This window comes from Microtus oregoni, unplaced genomic scaffold (assembly GCF_018167655.1).
Source record: "Microtus oregoni isolate MIOR12 unplaced genomic scaffold, Mior012 000007F_ref0000211, whole genome shotgun sequence".
Classification (NCBI taxonomy): Eukaryota; Metazoa; Chordata; class Mammalia; order Rodentia; family Cricetidae; genus Microtus; species Microtus oregoni.
In genome coordinates, this window is record NW_024543066.1 from 10,123,753 (window position 1) to 10,146,415 (window position 22,663).

A 22,663-nucleotide genomic window follows, 5' to 3' on the forward strand; every position below is an offset into this window, starting at 1 on the left:
TCTAGAAATAGTTCTCAATAGTGAGATTACATTCATGGGAATTGTTTCCCCAGAGTGACTTTAGTTAGTTGTTCTTTTTGTTTGTTTTTGTTTTGTTGTTTTGTTTTTTGTTTTTGAGACAGGGTTTCTCTGTACAGCCCTGTCTGTCCTGGAACTAGTTCTGTAGGCCAGGCTGACCTTGAACTCATAGAGATCTGCCTGCCTCTGCCTCCCAAGTGCTGTGCCACCATGTCCGGCTTGGCGTTTATTTTTAAAAGTTAGTATTTCAGAACCCAGAAGAGCAAGTAATCAGCTTGGCTGACAGTCTGGACAATGTGAGTGTGACCATTGATCCAAACCCAGGGGTGCCTTCCACATCCAACCACCATGGTGCGGATACCAGAAAAGAAGGTGGCCAACAGATAGAGCTGCCCCACAGAAGGGAGAGGGGACCTGGCATGGGTGGGCAGGGACAGGCCTCCCTGGATTTTTTATTGTCCCGAATAAAAAATGGAGCCATCAAGGTGCGCTCTGCAAGGCCTTTGGAGGACCTTGTGTGTAGAGTCTGGCGGAAGAGGCAGCATTGTGTTCATCTCATGAAACCAAGTACAGCCTCCCCAGCTCCTGTCATCACAGAGCTCAGGCCAGTGCAGCAGAGGGTCTCACCAGTGGGCACAACCTACTTCCAGGCAAACCCATCCACAGAGACTTGGTGAGTCAGGGAAGATCCAGGCTCATTCGGGACCAAGGCAACTTCCTTTGACAAATGTCAAGGGTTACTCCTAAAATACAGGTGGAGTTATAGCTATTTGCCTCTATTTCCCAAGGCAATACATTGTCAGGGGCCTTGAGTATCAGTCTCAGCACCCCATCAGGGCTCAGAGCAGGCCATCTACAACAAGGGAAAATCTGACTAATAGGGTCTGACGGTAAATACATTAACTCAAGCATGTTACCTCTGCATGTTCTTTACTCTTTGGACAAAGAAACAGAAAAGAGGTGATCTCTACCAGGTTTTTAGTTTTTAGAAACATAGTTTAAAAAATTCCATAGGCAAAAACAATGATATCTATATGCATTTATTTCAGAATCAGAAAAGAACAGGTAGAACCTGACAAAGCAGCACTCCAGGAAAACTGACACTACCCAGGAAGGGCCAGCATCCAGGGGGAAACACCTAACATTCCAAACCAGCTGGGTGGTGGCACACATCTTTAATCCCAGCACTCTGGAGGCAGAGGCAGGCCGATCTCTGTGAGTTCAAGGCAAGCCTGGTCTACAAGAGCCAATTCCAAAACAGGCTCAAAAATTACAGAGAAACCCTGTCTCAAAAAACAAACAAAAAAAATGTCATTGAACTCTGGGCTCACTCACTCCCTTCACCCCAATCTCTGTTGTGATAATCGACTTTGGGGAGCCATACCTGTTTATCAGGGGCGGGCACGCCGTCTTTCTATCTTTTTGAAATTCCTATGTGGTCTATTAGCAAAGGTAGTTGTGGGGGGTTGTCTTTATGAAGATTTGTTAGAACGAAGAGTTAATGTTATCGCTTTAAAGCCCCATGGAAGGTCATTCTGTTGCCCCTTACAGGAGGAAGTCACACTGCTGAGGTATTTTGGGAATGAATCCTATTTTGAAGGGATTCACAAGGTTTTTACAGAATTGACAGCGACTATCCAAAGTCAAGTGTTCCTGAAGATCTGCAAACAGGTCCCCACAAGTGGTACATTTGTGGGTCTGTCTAGGAATCTGTCCGCTGTGCATTTACTGTATAGTCTTGTGGGCTTTCAACAATACATACATTGATTTCCACATGCAGTAAGGAAAGCCCCTGCCAGGAGAGCGTCTGCTGTAAGCTCTACAATTTTCATCAATACTTAAAACTTTCAATGCTAGTTGAAGGCACAACTTATGTCTCTCATAACATTTGTAGCTCAGCTTGGACATAAATAGCTTAGGACCTCTTCTGTAGACAGCCAGCTATGTGGCATTCCTGTGAAGGAGCTAATGAAGTATCTGTAATAATCTGTCCTGTCCCTTTAAGAGACAAGCCCCGCCTACTACCTCACCTGTCTGCTGAGGCAGGCAGACTTCCTGCTTACAGCCAGAGTCTCTTCCTTTTCCATCTCTCCCCTGAAGAGGCAGCTTCTACTTCGCTCCATTCTCCCCACTTCTCCCCTTCCCCTCCTCTGTCTTTCTGTTTCTCCCCTTACCGCTCTCCTCTTCCCTTCCATAACCCACTAAATAAATATCCAACCTCACTCTGCATGTCGTGCCTATCCATGTCTCTGTCTCTCACTCACTGCGTGGCTCCCTGCCTGGGATCAGCCACTTTTGGAGACCTGTGATGTGGTCTCATGGCATGCCCATCTGTCTGTCTGTCCTTGTGGGACTAACTGCCCCTTGTGACCCACTGCAGCCACTTGGGGAATTGCACCATCCCTGCCTGGGACTGGCTGCTCTGGGGACCCGCTGCCCACTGCTGACACTTGACCTGCAGTGTTTGTGCCGCTGCAGCTACTGGGGGATCCGCAGCATTTTTACTTAATCCACTACAGTATCCTGTGATATCAAGCCCTTGGCACACACAGCTTACAGCAGAAGTCATGAAGTGGCAACTCAGGTTATGTGTCAAGGGAGTCGGGAGATTTGGGCTAAACAAGAGTTTTGTTGGGGGATTTTAGAAATCTGGGAAAATGGCTTGCACAAAGGGTAGATTTGCCTCTAGGTAGGTAGGCTGGCGTGGGCACAGATCAGCAAGGCTGTCCCAAACCTGGGCATTCCCACCTGCTCTCTGCTTTGCCTCCTTGAGTGGGTGGTTCTTTGACCTCCAATTTATTTTCTCCTGGCTGTGAGAGAGCTGCATCTACCTAGACCCAGGCGAGAAGGTGTGAAAGTGCACACACCTGTAATCACAGCACTTGGGAGGCTGGGGTAGGGGGGACAGAAAGGTCAGGGATTCAAGGCCATACAGGCCAAATGAGACCCTGTCTGAAAACAAAAATTAAAGCAGAAAGAAAAAATAAAGGCTGTAAGAGTCTTTGAAAATCTCCTTGGCCTTCCACAGAAAATGAGAGGCTATGGATTCATTCTGAGTTAAGAAAAATCAGGTTTGATCAAGGAAGACCAACTGAGAAATCTCTGATAGGAGTGAATGGCCCAAATGTCTTGAGTTCTTCATCCAGAACTGGTTCAAGACTGCTGCTTGAGATGATCAAGCCTCACAGGATACTCCAGCCATGACCTGATGATAATTCTAAATTTTCTTTAGGTCCCCATAAGATTATCAGTGCTCCCCAACCAGCAGGAAGTAGCTTGGAAAACTATTCCCAAATTCCAAAATAATGGACTATGGATATTTTCCTTTGTTTAGAATGTTGGTTACAAATTGTTATGGATATTAGAAGAAAAGCTAAACAAAGGATATTAGATTCAAAGTTCTTGTTCCTTAAAAAAAGGGGGGGAGTGCTATGGGACAATGGTTTTACCCTGTCAATTATATTTTAATAAAACTCTGATTGGCCAGTAGCAATCAGGCAGGAAGTAGAGGCAGGTCAATGAGAACAGGAGAATTCTGGGAAGAAGGAAGTCCTAGTCTGCAGTTGTGACCCAGCCACAGGAGAAGTAAGATGTGACTGCCTTGCTCAATAAGATACCAAGCCACGTGGCTAGCATAGACAAGAATAATGGGCTAATATAAGTTATAAGAGTTAATAAGAAGCCTGAGCTAATGGGCCAATCAGTTTATAACTAATGTAAAAAAAAAAGAAGAAGAAGAAGAAGAAAATCTCCTTGGCCAAAGTCATGTCCCATGCCTGGCAGCTTTAAGTGGAGCTAGAGATGGAGCATACATTTTTCCTGCCCCCAAACCACAGAGCGACAGTGAATGGGGGCCTAGGAATGTATTGAATGGACCAATCAATTACTGAACTGCAGTAGATCTCCCATAAGGGAGGTACAGCCTGCCCAGCCTGATGCCTTTCCTTCCAGGTGGGAGAAGCACTGTGCCTGGATCAGTGTCTAGTCAGAAGGCTATGGGAGCGGGAAAAGTCAGGGTGGATCAAGGCTATCATTATGTGCCTAAGTAATGGCTGCAAGAAAACAAATCTCGGGGCTCTAATGAGGCTGTGGCTGATCAGGTGAGATGTCCTTAGTTTGGGAAGAAAAGGTAAAGAGTCCAGTATTGATGAACTGACACGTGTCAGTCTTATTTCCAGCACTGTCAAACGCCTTGGGAGTGCCTCTGAGAAGCTACTGTTCCCTTGTTGAACAGTTGAGGTGAATCAATAAAAGAGGGCACTCAGTAAATTGTTGTGCCTAAGTCCTAAGACCCTCCTGAAAACCACCACGGAGCCACACTTCCAAATGCAGAAGCAAGGTTTTGTTTATTATTAAGTAGGGACTAGCATGGGTCCTTTGCCTCACAGTCTGGCACAGCAGATGAGGGAGAAGGACCCCGTCTGTTTCTCTAAGGGAGAAAACACAAAATACAAAGTCTTAAAATACAAAATTCTTTTTTTTTTTTTTTTTAATATTTATTTATTTATTTATTATGTATACAATATTCTGTCTGTATGCCTGAAGGCCAGAAGAGGGCGCCAGACCTCTTTACAGATGGTTGTGAGCCACCATGTGGTTGCTGGGAATTGAACTCAGGACCTTTGGAAGAGCAGTCAGTGCTCTTAACCACTGAGCCATCTCTCCAGCCCCCAAAATACAAAATTCTTATCCTCTATCACAATTGGTTCCTGATAGGCTGTTAGTATCTAAGGGGGATAGCAACAGCCCCCTGGTTCCGTCCTCCAGACAGCTGCTGATCCTTTGCTAGCATAGGGTCTGCCTGGAGAGTATCTGATTGGTCCATTGTTATTCAACCGATAGGGAAGTCAGGTGGTCAGCATCTTGTCAGCAGATTTGTGTAGCTTGGGTTTTTCCCATAGCTAACACTTCCCCTAAAAGGGGCTAACACCCCCCCCCCCCCCCCCCCGCGCAACTTTCCTCAGGGGTAGGGGTGAAGTTCGAAGTGCCACAAGGTCCCAGCATAAAAATGGCATCTTTTCCGGCCTCAGGAAGTGAAGGGAAGGATGTGAGGCCATGGCTGCTTAACACATATCTGGACTGTCTCTGCTTCCCCATGTTGCCATTAATACTAAGACCCCACAGGAATGTAGCTGACCCTTTTTTCATTCACACCAACCCTGCTTGGGCATCTCCAAATGTCTTGAGAAAGCATTTAGGTGGGAGGTTGTAGCGCTCACGTTGGGTTATAATTGCCTCTACCCCACTGCTCCTCAGGATAACCAAAGCCCCTTGAGGGCAAGTACTGGGTCCCATTTGCTGTAGTTCCCAGACAACTGGCGTATAATAGATACTCAATAAATGTCTGCTGGATATGGAGTGGTGCAGCGCTTGGTGCTGCCCTACAGTGGCGTTCAGATGCACACGTGTAAGTTAGCCTTAAAGGACAGCACAGAACACAGGGACCGGGCTGAGGAAAAGAGCCCGGGTCGTAAGCAAGCAGTCGTTACCCGTATAAAAGGAGTGCGCGCCAAACTCTCCCCGCGAGGGAAAAATTGACTCAGACCACTGCTTCTTAGGACCAGGATCTGTTGAACCAAGTCAGCCAGGCCATTCTCTAGAGATGCCCTTCAACCGTGTCGTTGAGACCCAAGCAGCATCTTTTCTAACGTTCGTTCGGTGCTTGGGAGGGAGGGGTGCGCGCGGGGAGGTCAGAAAACACCTTTGCGGGGTCAGTTCTCTGCTTCCACCTTTCGGTGGGAGTTCAGGGTGGGGAGTGATGAACCCATCAGATGCATTTGAGCAGCAAAGTGCCTTTCCCCACTGAGTCATCTTTCTCGCCCAGGACTTTTTCTCTTAGCCTGGTGGGCATGGTAATACACACCTTTATTCTAGGCACTTGGGAGGCAGAGGCGGGAGGATCTCTGCCAGTTTAGTCTACATAGTGAGTTCCAAGACATCCAGGACTACATAGAGACTCTCTCTCAAAAAATAAAATAAATAAATAAAAACAAAAATTTAACTTTTTAAAAACAAATTTTACTTAATTTTATTCTTATGTGCATTGGAACTGGCATTAGACAGTTATGAGCTGCTATGTGGTTGCTGGGAATTGAACTCGGGTCCTCTGGAAGAGCAGTCAGTGCTCTTAACCGCTCTGGAGCCAACACTCTTTTACCTGCTCAGCCCTTTCTATAGTCCAAATTTATAGCTGTTCTCTTAGTTATTGGTTGCCTCTATACCAGAGGTACCAGGGAGAATAATCCACCAATGACACCCAGTCCCTGAAACCTGTGGATATGTTGCCTTGCATGGCAGAAGGGACTTTACAGATATGATGGCCTCCACTTGAGAGAGTCCTCTGTATTGCTGAGATGAGCCTGGTCTAATAACTCCAATTCCTAAAAACAAGAGAAATGTCTACGACACATATCGGAAGTGACACTAGACTCTTAAAAGGAAATCAGAGAGTGGAGGTGTTAGGAGCACTGTGACGAATGACAAATGGGGTCAGCCCAGGCATACAGGTTGTCTTTGAATTTCAGAAAGGCTCAGCTTGGATCGCTGCTGGTGATGTAGTATCAGGGCCCGTGGGTCCCAACATAGAAAATTATTTTCCCTAACTGGACTGGTACGGAGACACAAGGAATAACCGGACACAGCTTACACCATCATCACAGAAGGGCATCTCAGGCTTCTCTCTATCCTGAAGATCTACCCATGTTTATTATACCAAACATCTCTTAACCCCCTCAACCGAAGTGGATACCTCATTTATATTCTCTTTCTGGGAACAACACCTGCAATTCAGTCATCAGCTACATTTATAACAAAAGAGAAGGAGCAGCACATCCTGGCTATTGTTGAGGGCAGTGACAGGCTGTCTGCAGGTCTACATGACCACCTCAGGTGGGCCTATGGCTGCAGAGCCTGGCTGCCACACCATACAGAAATATGGGCCTACAATGTAGGGGACCTTCGTCATCAGTTTTATAATCACAAGGCAAGGAATTCTGCCAAAAACCCAGATCTAAACTTACTCAACTGTCTAGGTAAGAGACTAGGTTTGAAAGCCTGGCTGCTGTGGGATAATGATTTTATATATTGCTTTTATATAATTTAAAGAGTTTTATATATATATTAATATATAAAATTTTATAATGCTTTTTTGTACACTGTAAAGATTTGTCACTCATATTAGTTCAATAAAATGCCGATTGGCTAGTTGCTAGGAGGAAATATAGGCGGGGTGACCAGACTAAGACTAAGAGAATTCTGGGAAGAAGAAAGGCAGAGAAGCAGTCACCAGCCAGATGCAGAGGAAGAAGATGAGAATGCTTTGTTGAGAAAAGATACCAAGCCATGGGGCTAAACATAGATAAGAATTATGGGTTAATTTAAGTTGTAAGAGCTAGTTAATAATAAACCTGAGCTAAGAGGCCAGAGACTTTATAATTAATATAAGCCTCTGTGTGTTTCTTTGGGACTGAACAGCTGCAGGGCCAGGCAAGACAGAAACTTTCGTCTACACCTGGGCATGACAGCATACACTTATAATCCTAGGACTTGAGGGCTGACGACAGAAGGATCAGGAGTTCTAGGCCGGCCTTTGTTGTAGAATATTATTTTAAGACGTGTTACATTTGTTTATGCTCTGGAACATTGGTTTAATGATATAAAGATGCATTGCTTTTGTTTATGCTGCCTTTGTTTAACTCTGTGAAGCTGTGATTCTTTGCCTGTCTAAGACACCTGATGGGCTAATAAAGGGTTGAATTGCTGATAGCGAGTCAGGAGAAAGGATAGGTGGAACTTGCAGGCAGAAAGGATAAATAGGAGGAGAAATCTGGGAAAGAACCAGGAGCAAGAAAAGGAGGAGAGGAGGACCCTAGGGGCCACCCCGCCACCCCGCCACCCCGCCACTCCGCCACCCTGCCACCCCCCCACCACTCCACCACCCTGCCACCCCGCCACCCTGCCACCCAGCCACCCCCCGCCACTCCGCCACCCCGCCACCCCGCCACCCTGCTACCCAGCCACCAATGCAGAAAGAGTGAAGGTAATGTGTACAAAAGTGAAAAAAGGAAAATTTGCCGAGAGGCAAAAAGTAGTTGGGATAATTTAAATTTAAAAAACCTGGCAAGAAACAAGTCAAGCTAAGGTTGGACATTTATAAGAAAATAAGACACTGTGTGTGGTTTATTTGGGAGTTAGGTGGCGGGGCACCCCCTGACCAGATAAAAAGAGAAAGTCAAAGAGTGAAAACAATAAGCCTTGGCTGCACCGTGCCTACATGAGACCCTGTGTCAGGTTTAAAGAGGAACCTTCAACACCACATTGAGTAGGGCTCTGGGGAAATAAAACACTCCGACTTTTGATCTCTAGAATGTAGATGTATTCTGCTTTGTTGTTTTGTTTTAGTTTTTTGTTATTTTGAGACAGGATTTCTCTGTGTTGCCCTGGCTCTCCTGGGACTCACTCTGTAGGTCAGGCTGGCCTCAAACTCACAGATCCACCTCCCTCTGCTTCCTGGGATTAAAGGTGTGCACCACCACCAACAGGCTGATTATTTTTTTATTTTTTGTTTGTTTGTTTTTCAAGACAGGGTTTCTCTGTAGCTTTAGGAGCCTGTCCTGGATCTAGCTCTTGTAGACCAGGCTGGCCTCGAACTCCCAGTGATCCACCTGCCTCTACCTCCCAAGTGCTGGGATTAAAGGCATGCGCCACCACCACCCGGCTATTTTTTATTTTTATTTCTGAGTGCTCTATCTGCATGTATGACTTTATGCCAGAAGAAGGCATCAGATCCTACCATAGATGGTTGTAAGCTACCATGTGATTGCTGGGAATTGAACTCAGGACTTCTGGAGGAGCAACCAGTGCTCTGAAGCTCTGAACCACTGATCCATCTCTCCAGTCCATGATAAATTTATTCTTAAAACCCCTAAATTTGGGGCTGGAGAGATGGCTCAGCAGTTAAGAGCATTGCCTGCTCTTCCCAAGGTCCTGAGTTCAATTCCCAGCAACCACATGGTGGCTCACAACCATCTGTAATGGTGTCCTCTTCTGGCCTTCAGGCATACACACAGAAAGAATATTGCATAAATAAATAAATAAATAAATAAATAAATATTTTTAAAAAAAACCCTAAATTTGTGAGGACTCTCATTCTCTCTGTCTCTGTCTCTCTCATTCTTGGGCTGCAACCCAAGGCCTTGTTAATGTTCTGCACATGATCTGCCACTGAGTCCTTGGGCTTCTTTCTTCTTCTTCTTCTTCTTCTTCTTCTTCTTCTTCTTCTTCTTCTTCTCTTCTTTTCTTCTTTTCGGATACAGTTCTGACTATGTGGTTCTGTCTGACCTTGAACTCTCGATTCTCCTGCCTTGCCTCCGTGAATGCTTTAGCTCTCATACCAGGCTTTTTGGGATGTTTAAGAGCCAGCAGGTGCCAGCCTTGATGGCACAGCCGTTAGCACGGCTGTCTGAGAGCCAGCTGGTTTGAGCCACTAGCTCCTTCCCTCCCGGCGGAGACCTCACTGTGTCTCTCCTGAGCATGAGATGACTCAGGAAAGGTCACAGTGGAGTAAAGCTAGAGCTCAAGAGACAGGTGGGGAACACCCCACCTGGGGAGTCACTAGGACTGGAATACAGCTCTCAGTTGGTAGAATGCTGGCTTAGCACGCGTGTCTGGGATCCTAACACTTGGGAGGCAGAGGCAGAAGGATCAGAAATTCCAGGTCATCCTTGGCTACCTATCCAGAGTGAAGCCAGCCTGGGGTATGTGGAAACCCTGCCCCACCCCCAAACCCTCTACCTGAGACAGGACTGGCTCAAAGTCAGAGACCCATCTGCCTCTGCCTCCCAAGTGCTAGGATCAAAGGTGTGTGCCACCACTGCCTGGCAGTTCTCTCTTTCTTGGCTATACTACATTCCTAGTTATGCTTTGGTTCCAAGGTGCTCTGTCAGCACTGGCTGCCATCACGTGGCTATAAGGGAACAGATTTGACATTTCTTTGAGTTTGATGTTGAACAAGTCCAGGCAAGACCAGTGAGGCACTTTTGTATGAACTAAAAAATAACCAAGGAGATGTCCATTGCGGATCCACCATGGAGCAGATCCACTGAGCACACTCCTCCTAGGTCCCAGTGCGTTACTGAGTCTGTGTTTGAAGTCCTTGCAGAGAAACTTTGCTGTGCTAGACCCAGGCCTCCTGCAGCATGCACCCAGAAAAAGGTGCTGGCGAATGAAGGCCGGTTCCACCTCCTTTCCCTTCCCTTCACCCACCCCCTCCCCACCTCCTTCCATCCCACCCACTATCCACTTCCTTAGAGGGGGAGGCCCTCCTTGGAGCATCAACAAAGTCTGTCCTACCAAGTTGAGGCAGGACGAGGCCCCCTTCCCCTGTATCAAGGCTGAGCAAGGGGCCTGGAAAAATGGCTCAATGGTTAAGAACACTGGCTGTTCTTCCAGAGGACCTGAGTTCAATTCCCAGCACTCACATGGAAGCTCACAACTGTCTGTAACTCCAGTTCCAGGAGATTATGCATTCAGGCAAAACACCAATACATATAAAATAAAGATAGTTTAAAAAAAAAAAAAGGCTGAGCAAGATAACCAGGGTGCATGAACTGGCTTTTTGGAGCCTATTCCCTATGGTGGGATATCTTGCTCAGTCTGGTTCCACTGCCAGGGGCCTCACAAATAGATCAAGCCACACAACTGTCCCCATATTCAGTCACATGAAGGCTCCCCAGCTGTCAGCCCAGAGTCCATGTGTTCCTACTAGTTTCTGTGGTTTTCCCCATCATGATCTTGACCTCTGTACCTCCCACTCCTCCTTGCCCATATGATCCCTCCTCCCTTCAGTTGAACTCCAGGAGCTCAGCTCAGTGATTGGCTGTGGACACCATGTCTGCTTCCATCAGTTACTGGATGCAGCTTCTATGATGACAGAGTAGTCACTAATATGATTATAGAGGCAGGCCAGGCCAGTTCAGACAGCACCTCCATGATTGCTAGGAGTCTTAGCTGGCATCATCCTTGTGGATCCCTGGGAATTTCCTTAGCACCATGTTTTTCTCTACCCTCATAATGGCTCCCTCTATCAAGATATCTCTTTCATTGCTCTCCCTCTCCATCCTTCTCCCAACTTGGCCATCTCAATCCCTCATGTTCCCATTGCCTCCCTTCTAGCCCCCCTCCCAGGAGATCTTAACTATTTCCCCTTCCTGGGGTCCTCCATGCCTGTCCCTCTTCAGGCTTCTTTGAGGTTGTGGATTGCAACCTGGTTACCCTTTGCTTTGATTCTTTGTATTCTCTTTGTTTCTATTTTATTGATTTCAGCCCTCAATTTGTTTATTTCCTGTCGTCTACTCCTCCTAAGTGGGTTTCTTTTTGTTCTAGAGCTTTCAGGTGTATTGTTAAGTTGCTAGTGTGAATTTTCTGCACGTTCTTTAAGTGGGCACTTAGTGCTCTGAACTTTCCTCTTAGCACTGCTTTCATAGTGTCCCATAGGTTTGGGTATGTTGTGCGGTCATTTTCACTGGATTCTAGGAAGTCTGTTTCTTCCTTGACCCAGTGGTGATTCAGTTAAGCATTGATCAAGTTCCATGAGTTTGTAGGTTTACTGCAATTTGTGTTGAATTCTAACTTTTTTTTTGTTTGTTTTGTTTTGTTTTGTTTTGTTTTTCGAGACAAGGTTTCTCTGTGGTTTTGGAGCCTGCTCTGGAACTAGCTCTTGTAGACCAGGCTGGTCTTGAACTCACAGAGATCCACCTGCCTCTGCCTCCCGAGTGCTGGGATTAAAGGCGTGCGCCACCGCCACCGGGCTTTGAATTCTAACTTTAAGTCATGGTGATTTGATAAGATACAGGTGGTTATTCCAATTTTTTTGTATCTGTTGAGATTTGCTTTGTTACTGAGAATGTGGTCAGTTTTAGAGAAGGTTCCATGAGGTGCTAAGAAGGTGGTATATATTTTTTTGTATTTGGCTAAAATGTTCTGTAGATGTCTTTTAAGTTCATTTGAGTCATGACATCTGTTAGTTCCTTTATTTCTCTGTTAAGTTTCTGTCTGGCAGACCTGTCCAGCAGTGACAGTGGGGTGTTGAAGTCTCCAAGTCTCCCATTATTAGTGTGTGGGCTTTGATGTGTGACTTAAGTTTTTGCTTTTGTTTTGTTATGAGACTTGGTTTCACACGTCTCAGGCTTTCCTCAAACTTGCTGTGTATCAGAGGATGACCTTGAACTTCTGATGCTGGAATTATAGGCATGCAATACATCACGGCCTGTTTCCTGTGCCGCTGGGCATGCCAGGCAAGGTACACCCCTAACCTCCCATTGCTCTTCCTGTAACCATTAGGGCAAAGTATCCCAATAGTGGATACTCCCATATTGGAGTATCTACTGTGCTGGAGAAATAATTTCCCTCCACGACAGATAACCAGCTGCCTAGAGTATAGCCAGCTCTCAAATCCTGGCATATTTGGTTATAGATTTCCCCCTACTCAGCTGAAAGGGGGACAGGGAGAGGGCTTGGCTCTGTGGGCTGAAAACCTTGATCTTATTTCCATTCGGATTTTTTTTTTCTGAACCTATTTGACGTTATAACTCAGCAGACCTAATCATGTAAAGCAGCGGAGCTTTGTGCAAACGCCGGTATCTCCGATGAGAAGCCTGTTGTTACAAAGGCTGCTTGGCTTTCTTTCTCTCTTTTTAAGGAGAAAGATGTGGCAGATGAAAGAGCAGCTTGAAATCAGGGGCTCTTCTTGGGTTACTCTGAGCCAAGCATCCTCTTTTATTAAGCCCGAGTGTATCTGCAGGCTGTTTTTCGTTTGTGCTTTGCTGTCATGTCTCATGCGCTTAGAAGAACCCTTTCCCACCGTGGGATTCAATACCAAGCCCCAAAGAGGTGGTCTCGGGTTTCCCCAATCTGGGTAATTAGCTGAGGTCCAGCGGCTCAGTTAAGCCATCTGAAGGTCAATAATGCAGGAGTTCTTGGCAGATTGCCTAGCGCCACATCATCCAGAAGCATACCTGTGTAGGCTCGAAATAGTCTCGAGGGAGGTTTGTGTTCTTAAACATGAAATATTAGGATTAGTGTTACATAGATTTTAATGCCATGACAAATTCTTGCGCGTATGAAACCAAAAGGTTTGGATGTGAATGCTTCCCAAATTCCCTGGAACCCATTCTTCTATTTGCTAGCACAGTCTTATGAACCTCAAAAATCAAGTTGAAACTGAGCAGTAGTGGCATAAGCCTTTACTCCTAGTGCTCGGGAGGCAGAGGCAGGCGCCTCTCTGTGAGTTTGAGGCCAACCCGGTCTACAGAGTGAGTCCCAGGAGAGCCAGGGCAACACAGACAAATCCTGTCTCAAAAAAACAAAAAACAAAAAGCAAAAAAACAAAAACAAAACAACAAAAAAGAATACATTTGTCATCATACATTCTAGAGATCAAAAGTCCAAGTGTTTTAATTCCTCAGAGCTCCAGGAAAGCTAAGGATGTTACACAGAGAAATCTGTCTCGAAAAACAACAAAAATCAAATTGAAATACTTCAGTTTGAAACCTAACAAGTTGGGCATTGGTGACTCATTTGTATAGTCCCAACTCTTCAGAGACAGAGGCCAAAGGAATACTGCGAGTTTGGGGTTTCTCTTAAGGTCTTGATTCATTTTGAGTTAATTAAAATTATCTATTTATCTGTCTTTTTATTTTTAGTTTTTAGAGACAGGGTTTTTCCTGTGTAGACTTGGCTATCCTGGAACTCACTTCGTAGACCAGGCTGGCCTCGAACTCACAGAGATTTTTTTAATTTACTTATTTTATATGAGAGTTTTGCTTGCTTGTATATATGTACACCATGTGTATGCCAGATGAGGGTGTCAGAACCCGTGGGACTGGAATAACACAGACGGTTGTAAGCCACCACGTGGGTGCCGGGAATTTAACCCAGCTGAGTCCTCCTGAACAGCCGCAAGCACTCTTAACTGCAGAGCTGGCTCTACAGCCCCTAGTTTTTGTTGTTGTTGTTTTTTTTTTTTTTTTGGTTTTTTTTTTTTGGTTTTTCGAGACAGGGTTTCTCTGTGGCTTTGGAGCTCGTTGTTGTTGTTTTTTGTTTGTTTGTTTTGTTTTTTTGTTTGGTTTGGTTTTTGTTTTGTTGTTTGGTTTGGTTTTGGCTTTTTTGAGACAGGCTTTCTCAGTGTAACAGCCCTGGCTGTCCTGGAACCGACTTTGTAGACCAGGCTAGGCTGGCTTGGTCTACTTCTGTTTCCCAGAATTAAAAGCATGCACCTCCATGTCCAGCTCCTAGTTTTGTAATTAGCTTACTGAGTATTAGATTTCATTATAGAATTTTCATACATACCTAGTTTTGATTGAGCCTCTCCCATCTCTCTGCCCTCATCCCTACTTACACCCTTTTACCTCTGGTACCCCCTCTTTTACTTTCTTATCTCCTGTCATCAGGGATTATTCGTTTTTAAGATGTAGCATCAACACTGACCTGGAATTTGCCTTGGAGCCCAGCCTAGATTCAAACTCCATATCCTTCTGCCTCAGCCTCTGAAGTAGATTACAAGCAACCATGCATTGCCATACCTGGCTCAAAAAAAAAAAAATTTTTTTTTTTTTTTACCTAGGATTGCTTTGACTATGAGGAGTCTTTTATGCTTTCACATAATTTAAGAATTTTTAAATTTTAATTCTGTGTGTTTGAGTGCTTTGCCTCCTCTTAGGTGACTCCTGCCTACAGGGAATCTGAGCCCCTGGAGCTGGAGTTACATATGGTTGTGGGCCTCCCTCCATGTGGGTGCTGGGAGCTGGTCCTCTGGGAGTTCAGCCAGTGTTCTTAACTACTGAGCCATCTCTCCAGCCCCTGAATCATAAGGTCTTTAAACATTACCTTTGTGATGACTGAGGTCATGAGGTGTCGATGAGGACTGCAATAGTGCTTGTATTTTTCCTGATGGCTTCCCCCGAGGTTTACGGGGGGAGGAGGGTTGGAGGGGGGGTCTATGCCCTTCCATAAAGAATCTCTGCTTACTCGGGAGGCAGAGGTAGGCGGATCTCTGTGAGTTCGAGACCAGCCTGGTCTACAGAGCTAGTTCCAGGACAGGCTCCAAAGCCACAGAGAAACCCTGTCTCGAAAAACCAAAAAAAAAAAAAAAGAATCTCTGCTTTCCCTCTTTGGTGAGATCTTATCTTGCGCTGGATTGTTTTTGTTTAGTTTTTTGTTGTTGTTATTGTTGTTGTTTTCTTTTCTTTGAGATTTTATATGTGTGTGAATGTTTTGCCTGTATGTATAATGTATATGCGCTCCGTGACTGCCTGAAGCCCGTGGAAGCCAGAAGGCATTGGATCCTTTGGAACTGGAGTTACTGGTGGTTTCTGAGCCACCGTATGAGTACTGGGAACCGAACCTTGGTCTTTGCAAGAATAACAAGGGCCACCACTCCAGCATTTTGTTCTGGGTTGTTAAACCACTGCCACCCACAAGAGCAAGTCGTGCCCACACACAACGGGCCTGGGGCTTTCTAAGGCTTTTGGCACCAGGAGGCAAGGACTGATTGCCTTAGACTAAGGCAGTGGTTCTCAAGTTTCCTAATGCTGCAACCCTTTAATACAATCCCTCATCTTGTGGTGACCCCGACCATACAATTATTTTTGTTGCTACTTCATAACTGTAATTTTGTTATGTTATGAATCATAGTGTAAGTAGTTGATAAGCAGAATATCTGATATGCAACCCTTGTGAACGGGCCATCTGACCCCCGCCCCAGGGGTCTTGACGGCAGGTTGATAACCATTGGTCTAAAGCCATCCATCCGCCAGCAGACTGATTTGGTACCTGACATCTAGTCACCATTTTTGTTAGTTTTTCCAAGATAGGGTCTCTCTCTGTGTTGCCCTGGCTGTCCTGGAATTCACTCTGGAGACTAAGCTGGCCTCCCACTCACAGAGATCCACCTGCCTCTCTTCCTCTCCAGTGCTGGGATAAAAAGCATGTGTCACCACCGCCTGTCATCTTGTCACCATCTGAAGGTTGCCAGCTCAAAGGATCTGCCTTACTCGATGCTGTCAGCCTTGGCGAATGAAAAGCTGCCTCCTTCACTTGCTGGTTGGCATCCATCTACGTGAACGTGGAATTCATGCACTTTGCCTTACAATTCCCCTCAAAGTCAGCTTTGGGATGTGATTATTTTACAACTTGTTCTTTGCTTTCTTTATAACAAAAATTAAAAACAAATCAACCAACCAGATTATTTTGCGAGACAACAAGGGATTAAAAAAAAAAAGATGCCACCACCAGGTGGGGGGGGGGATGCATTTAATCCCAGCACTCAGGCTGATCTCTGTGAGTTCAAGGCCAGCAGCCTGGTCTATGAAGTGAGTTCCAGGACAACTAGAGCTGTTACACAGAGAAACCCTGTCTTGAAAAAAAAAAGAAAAGAAAGAAAAAAAAAGAAAAACAAAAACAAACAAGCAAACAAACAAAAAAAGATGATAGTGGTTATGCACACCTTTAATCCCAGCACTCGGGAGGCAGAGTTAGGTCGATTTTTTTGTGAATTCTAGGTCAGGTTGGTCTACATAGTGAGTTCCAGGCCAGTCAATGATACATAGTTAAGACTCTGTCTTTAAAAACTTTTTTCAAAAAAATGCTTTCCAGTCTGTCATCTATGTATGTATGTATGTATGTATCTGTCTGTCTGTCTGTCTGTCTATCTATCTATGGAGTGTAGAAAGTGTATCAGACAATTGGCCTCATCTATATTGTTTTAACTTTGATATTTGTCTTTCAGCCTAACTACTTTTTCCATTTCTGAGACACCCAGGAATGGTAACCTGTGTAAACAGAAGGGGCATTGTGGTGACTGCTCTTTTGCCTACAGTCTCTCTTTAGCTCAGTGCTTTGCAAGCTCGGGGGGTGGGGGTGGGGGGGGTGGGGGTGGGGGTGGGGGGGGTGGTGGTGGTGGTGGAAGGCCCTAAACAGGCCTGTTCTTAAAGGCACCGCTGTTTAGTTGCTCTTCAGTGGGAGTTTTCCTGGAACTGCGAAACCTGGCTGATCTGCCAGTGGGGGGTGGGGTGGGGTGGGGAATCAAAAGGTTGGATGCACGCAGTAGGAAGGGTGCCTGAGAGGAGAGTAAAGCAATTTAGAATGTTCTCTCTAGCATGTTTCATATAGAGGTACATGGATTTTAAAGAGGAAATACTACTAGCTAGTGGTAGTTTTAGTTCTGTTTTTTTTTCCTTCATTTTTTTTTTTTTTTTACTTTAGGAAAGGTCTCTTGTGGCCAACCCTGATCTCAAACTCACAAATGTAGCTGAAGATGACCTTGAATTTACGATCCTCCTGCCTCTGTTTCCAATTTGTGGGATTATAGGTAGTAGATTAGTTTATTCTTAGTGTGAGGTACCTCAAGATGAATCTAAGGCCTGCCCTAAGGAGATGAACATGCTAGGCCAGTGCCCTACCACCGAGCTATATCCACATCTGTTTCTGAGATCGAGTCTCAAGTAGCCCAGCTAGGCTCAAGCTTACTTTGTAGTTAAGGGTGACCTTGAACTTCTGGTTCTCTTCTCTAGTGAGAGGAGTATAAGCGAATGTCACCAGGCTCTTTATGCCGTGTTGGGGGTTGAACGCAGCCAAGGTGTTTTCCTTGCAAGACAAGCCCTTTACAAACTGAGTTCCATCCCCAAACTATCATCAATGGTTATCTTTGGTGTAACAAACTCCATAGACATAAATAGGTTGTTCATTGGCCGATACTTTCTGTCAACTCTAGTGGCAAGCATGATCCATCTCCACCTGTGCTGCACATGATGCTGTGCTTTGTACCACGGCTTCCCAGCTGAGCTGGAGGCATGCTTTTAGCGTGTGAACTGCTGGATAGCATGTTCGACCTCTGCAACAGGTGTCACAGAGAGACCATGATGTAAACCTTCTTCTCTAGTTTCTTTTCTTTTCTTTTAATTAATTAATTTTTTTGTTTTGTTTTTTCGAGACAGGGTTTCACCTGTTTTAGAGCCTGTCCTGGAACTAGCTCTTGTAGACCAGGCTGGCCTTGAATTTAGAGAGATCCGCCTGCCTCTGCCTTCCGAGTGCTGGGATTAAAGGCGAGCGCCACCGCTGCCTGGCTGGTTCTCTGGTTTCTACCCTCACACAGGCTATGTTAGCAGAGTCTGTTCTATGCTCACTAATTCTGAATGGTTTATAGCAGATTTATCACCTCTGCTGTTTTTGACCTCCAATTCAGGTGATGTCTTCCCAGTGCAAATGAGTCCCATAGCCCAGTGTCGGTTTGTGCCCTTGGCTGAAGTTCTTTGCTGCACTATAGCTGATATGAACGCAGCTCAGGTGACTGTAACACGGGAATCACTCTTGGAGCACTTGAGACATTACCCAGGTAACCAGTGTTCACCACCTGTGTTCATTCCTATGTGTTGGGTTTCTATTTAAACAACTGTGACAGAAGTAAAGGGTATGGTGTCCCTTTCCCCCTTTTCTGCAGACTCTCTTGTCACAACACTGAGTCGCCCAACCCAGCTGTTTCCTAGGCTGAGGCGGGATTCAAAGTTCAAGGCCAGCCTAGGCAGCTTAGTAAGACCCTATCTAAAAATAGAACATAAAAAGACAGCTGGGGATATAGTTTACTGACGGAATGTTAGCCTAGCATGCACAAAGCCCTGGTCTCCATCACTGGTATAGGAAAAATATAAAGGATACTGTCAAGAAAAGCCCTACCTCAACATTTGTGTGTCACGTGCGTCTTGCAGAATGAGCCAGACCCTCTTTTCACCATGTGGGTCCCAGGACTTGAACCTAGGTCCTTGGGCTTAGCAGCAGATCCAGCCTAGCTTCAACATTTCATAAAGGTATTTCTTTTACTTTATGATTTTTTCCCAATATGTCAATACATGTTAATCAATTCACGTCTCCCACCTCCCACCTTCCCATGTCTGTTTCCCAGAGATGGAATGGGTAGAATCTGCAGCTCCTACTCACGCCTTCACGAACTGCATTTTAATGTCTTTTACCCTTTATGGGTAAAAGTGAAGTCATTCTGGGCATTCTCCATGTAGCGCTCATGAGACTTTTTAAAACTTTTCATATATGTTCATTATGAGGGCTTTCTCAAGGTTTACTTTTTTTTTTTTCAGTGCTGGGGATCGAACCCATGCCTGCTAGGCAATTGCTTTCCTACTGAATCTTCAGATTTTAAGTTGATTTATATCCAGTGGTATTCAAATTTTTGTTTTTTGTTTTTAACCCTTAGTCCAGCCATCTGCCTCTGTGGGTACCAATTTACATAGTTTTTTATACTTTGATTACACGTTCTTTGAGTTGTTTTGTTTTGTTTGAGATAGGGTTTCACTGTAGCTCAGGCTGGCCTAGTTCTCAGTAGAGAGCAGTGGGTGGCCTTGAAACTGACACGATTCTCCTCTGTTAGCCTCCTGAGCACCGAAGTTACAGATGAGTCACCATGCTTAGTTTTGACTTAGAAAACGTGTGTGTGTGTGTGTGTGTGTGTACACGTGCACATGCATGACAGCCCAGGCATGGGAGTGTCACAGACGTGTGGAGGCCAGAGGACAGCTCGCCGCTTTGTAGAAGCGAGGATCAGGTCATCAGGCCTGCACACAGGCAGTGTTTTCCATTGCGCTATCTGACCTGCTGGCATTTCAATTGCATAGATTAGATACAATCAGCTCCAAGTTTGCTTTTTGTTTTTTTGTTGTTTGTTTTTTGTTTTTTTGAGATAGGGTTTCTCTGTAGCTTTGGAGCCTAACCTGGAACTAGCTCTTGTAGACCAGGCTGGCCTCGAACTCAGAGATATTCGCCTGCCTCTGCCTCCTGAGTGCTGGGATTAAAGGCATGCACCACCACTGCCCATTGAGCAGTTTGTTGAGCAGATTTGTGGTCATTCTAAAATTCTGATTTCACTTGTTTTTTTGTTTGTTTTTTAGGCATTGCGGTTCCATCCCCAGACATTTTCCACAGCACACTGGGGGCTCTAATTCAAGAGAGGAAGATTTACTACACTGGAGAGGGCTACTTCATAGTTACACCGAACACTTACTTTGTCACAAAGACAGCCATGCAGGGAAATAAGAGAGCTCTCCTGTCAGACGAAGGCTGCTCAGAGCCCACGTCAGTGACCTATCTGGTGAGCGTGGATTGCTGTGCAGAGCTGGCCCAGGAGAACGAGGCCCCTGTCTCCCACTGTCCCTCGTGTCAGTGTTTCCTTGATACAAGCATTCAGGACTCTAAGGACCCACTGTCTGCTGAAGAACTGACTAGAAAAAACCAGGAAGGTCTCGAGAAACCCACGCCTTTGTCTAAGCACCCGGTACTTTCAGCATCTGAAGACACTCACATCTGTATGAGCCCCAAACCATTACCATTCACCAGAGACAAAGGCAAAAAATTTGGTTTTGGTTTCTTGTGGCGCAGCTTATCTAGAAGAGAGAAGCCCAAAATAGACTATCGCAGTTTCTCTGCGCAGTTCCCGCCCAAAGAGTGGCCCGTCCGAGATGAAGACAGCTCCAACAACATCCCCCGAGATGTGGAACATGCAATAATTAAAAGAATTAACCCCGTGTTGACTGTTGACAACTTAATCAAACACACAGTCCTAATGCAAAAATATGAAGAACAGAAAAAGTATAATAGCCAGGGCACTTCCACTGATGTACCGCCGACCAGGCACAAGTGTTCTCCTAAAGAGGGAATTCGGAAAAGGCAGGGCAGGTTTGCCAAGCCTCACCGGCGGGGCTGTTCTCATAGGGGTAGACAAAGAGCTTGGAGCCAAGGGGATGAACTTGAGCCAGGACTCGAAAAGCACCCCAAGGTCTCTGAAGCCCAGCCTGCTCCCAGAATGAAAAGTCCCAGTAAAGAAATTCAGCAGTTGCATGATGGGAACCCAGCTATGTCAGGTGCCCACTTGATTTATAAAAAACAGATCAGTAATCCTTTTCAGGGCATGTGTCTCCGAGGGCACCCAGTATCCAAAGGACACAGTGTTCTGAAAAGCTATGATCTGAAACCTAGTCCTGTGAGGCCAGAGAAAAAGTCTTTCCCGAGGGCGGGGTCTTCAGGTCCTTTGGGAGTCTTTGACGCTGGAGCCAAAGGGCCGTTTGCAGAACAGTGCTGTGATAACCCAGAGACAGAAACCAAGCAGGGGGTGAAGGCACCTGTCCATCCTGTCAGTGACTCCAGTGGTAGCTCAGGAAATTACCCTCGCCACCCTCGGTGCTGTTCCTTCCGGGAAAGCTTGTTGAGAGGTGGCGTGTACGATGGGGAAAGCAAGGTCATTCCTGAAATCTTAAGGAAAAGTTACTCTGACTGTGACATGTTCTTGGGAACCAAAGAAACGCATCAGGTCCTGCCTTCTTTGGACTCAATATCTTGTTTGTATCCTTCAGTGGATAAGACGGTACACCAGTTCCAAACCCTGGGCCTCTTAGATTGCCCAGTTAGGGCAAACCATTTGAGGGCACGTGAAAGACAAGACGGTGACTCTGAAGAACTAACGAGGAAGGCGTTTGTCCCAGGGGCCAAGATTGTCAATCTGGAAAATGAGGAGTTCTCTGATAGTGAGCAGGATGAGGTAGCTTTGAACCAGAGCGACACTGGGGTGGATGACGGGGCCTGCAGTTCACTGTACCTAGACGACGACTTCTCTGAGACTGATGATGACTCTTGTCACACACTGCCTGGACACACCTCTGTAGGTGGAGGCGGGCAGAATCATCTGGGAAGACCAACGGTGACCGGGAGATCTCTGACCGAAAGTGATAGCACAGCTGACAGGTTTGAGCCCCAGGCACTTGAAGGGCACTGGTACAAAGCTGGCTTGTTTGCGAATTCAGGGGACGGCTCAAACCCTCATTTCACTGATAGCCCTGGCCTAAATTCAGGGACTCCATTTGGTTTCAACTACAAAAGAGAGACCACCGCTGCCTGTGTCCAGGCCCCAGCAGCAGCTCATGGAAGTTTACTTAAATTCTCTACTATAAGGAAAACCAGTTGTGGGGCAGAGATCCTGCAAGATTCTCCTGCTGATGCAGGAATGGATCCAGCTGGCTGGAGACAGAGGCCTCCGAATCAGGAAACCAAGCCTTTCCCAGACAAATCGCAACTTTGGAACACCTCGCCCGTGCCAGTGTTGACTCAGGAGACACAGCAAGAGCAGAGTCACCTCCAAGGGACAGAGAGTTACAGCATGACCGGAGACAGCGGGATCGATTCCCCGAGGTAAGGCTGCATAAGGCTGGAGTAAGAGAGTCAGCGTGGGGCCTGTGGAGCCTCCTGAGACTCCTGAACAAACCAGTATAACAGGGCCAACAGCCCTGGGGGGTAATTGTGCCACCTTATAATCAGGTTGCATATGGTAGGATAGAGTTCACTGTTTGTTTTTTGAGACAGGGTTTCTCTCTGTAGCCCTGGTTCTCCTGGAACCCACTCTGTAGACTAGGCTGGCCTCGAACTCACAGAGCTCCACCTGCCTTTGCCTCCCAAGTGTTGGGATTAAGGCCTTATTCCATCATCCCCTGGCCGGAGTTCACTTTTAAAAACTAGTATCTTTAGAATTTCAGACTATATATTTTTAAAGATTTATTTTATGTGTATCAGTGTTTTGCCTGTGTATTTATTTGTCCAT

The 22,663-nt window shown here is 45.8% G+C and overlaps 1 protein-coding gene across 2 annotated transcripts in view; it reads left to right on the plus strand.

Annotated features, from left to right (window-relative positions):
* Positions 1-22,663, plus strand: part of Stox1 (storkhead box 1) — a 51,946-nt gene that overhangs the window by 24,415 nt on the left and 4,868 nt on the right. Inside the window, exons 2-3 of one of the 2 annotated variants that reach the window (XM_041656596.1) lie at positions 18,257-18,406; positions 19,968-22,257. In XM_041656596.1, coding sequence (XP_041512530.1) covers positions 18,257-18,406; positions 19,968-22,257 — 2,440 coding nt within the window. The remainder of the gene's footprint in view (positions 1-18,256; positions 18,407-19,967; positions 22,258-22,663) is intronic. The other variant, XM_041656597.1, reaches the window with a different exon arrangement.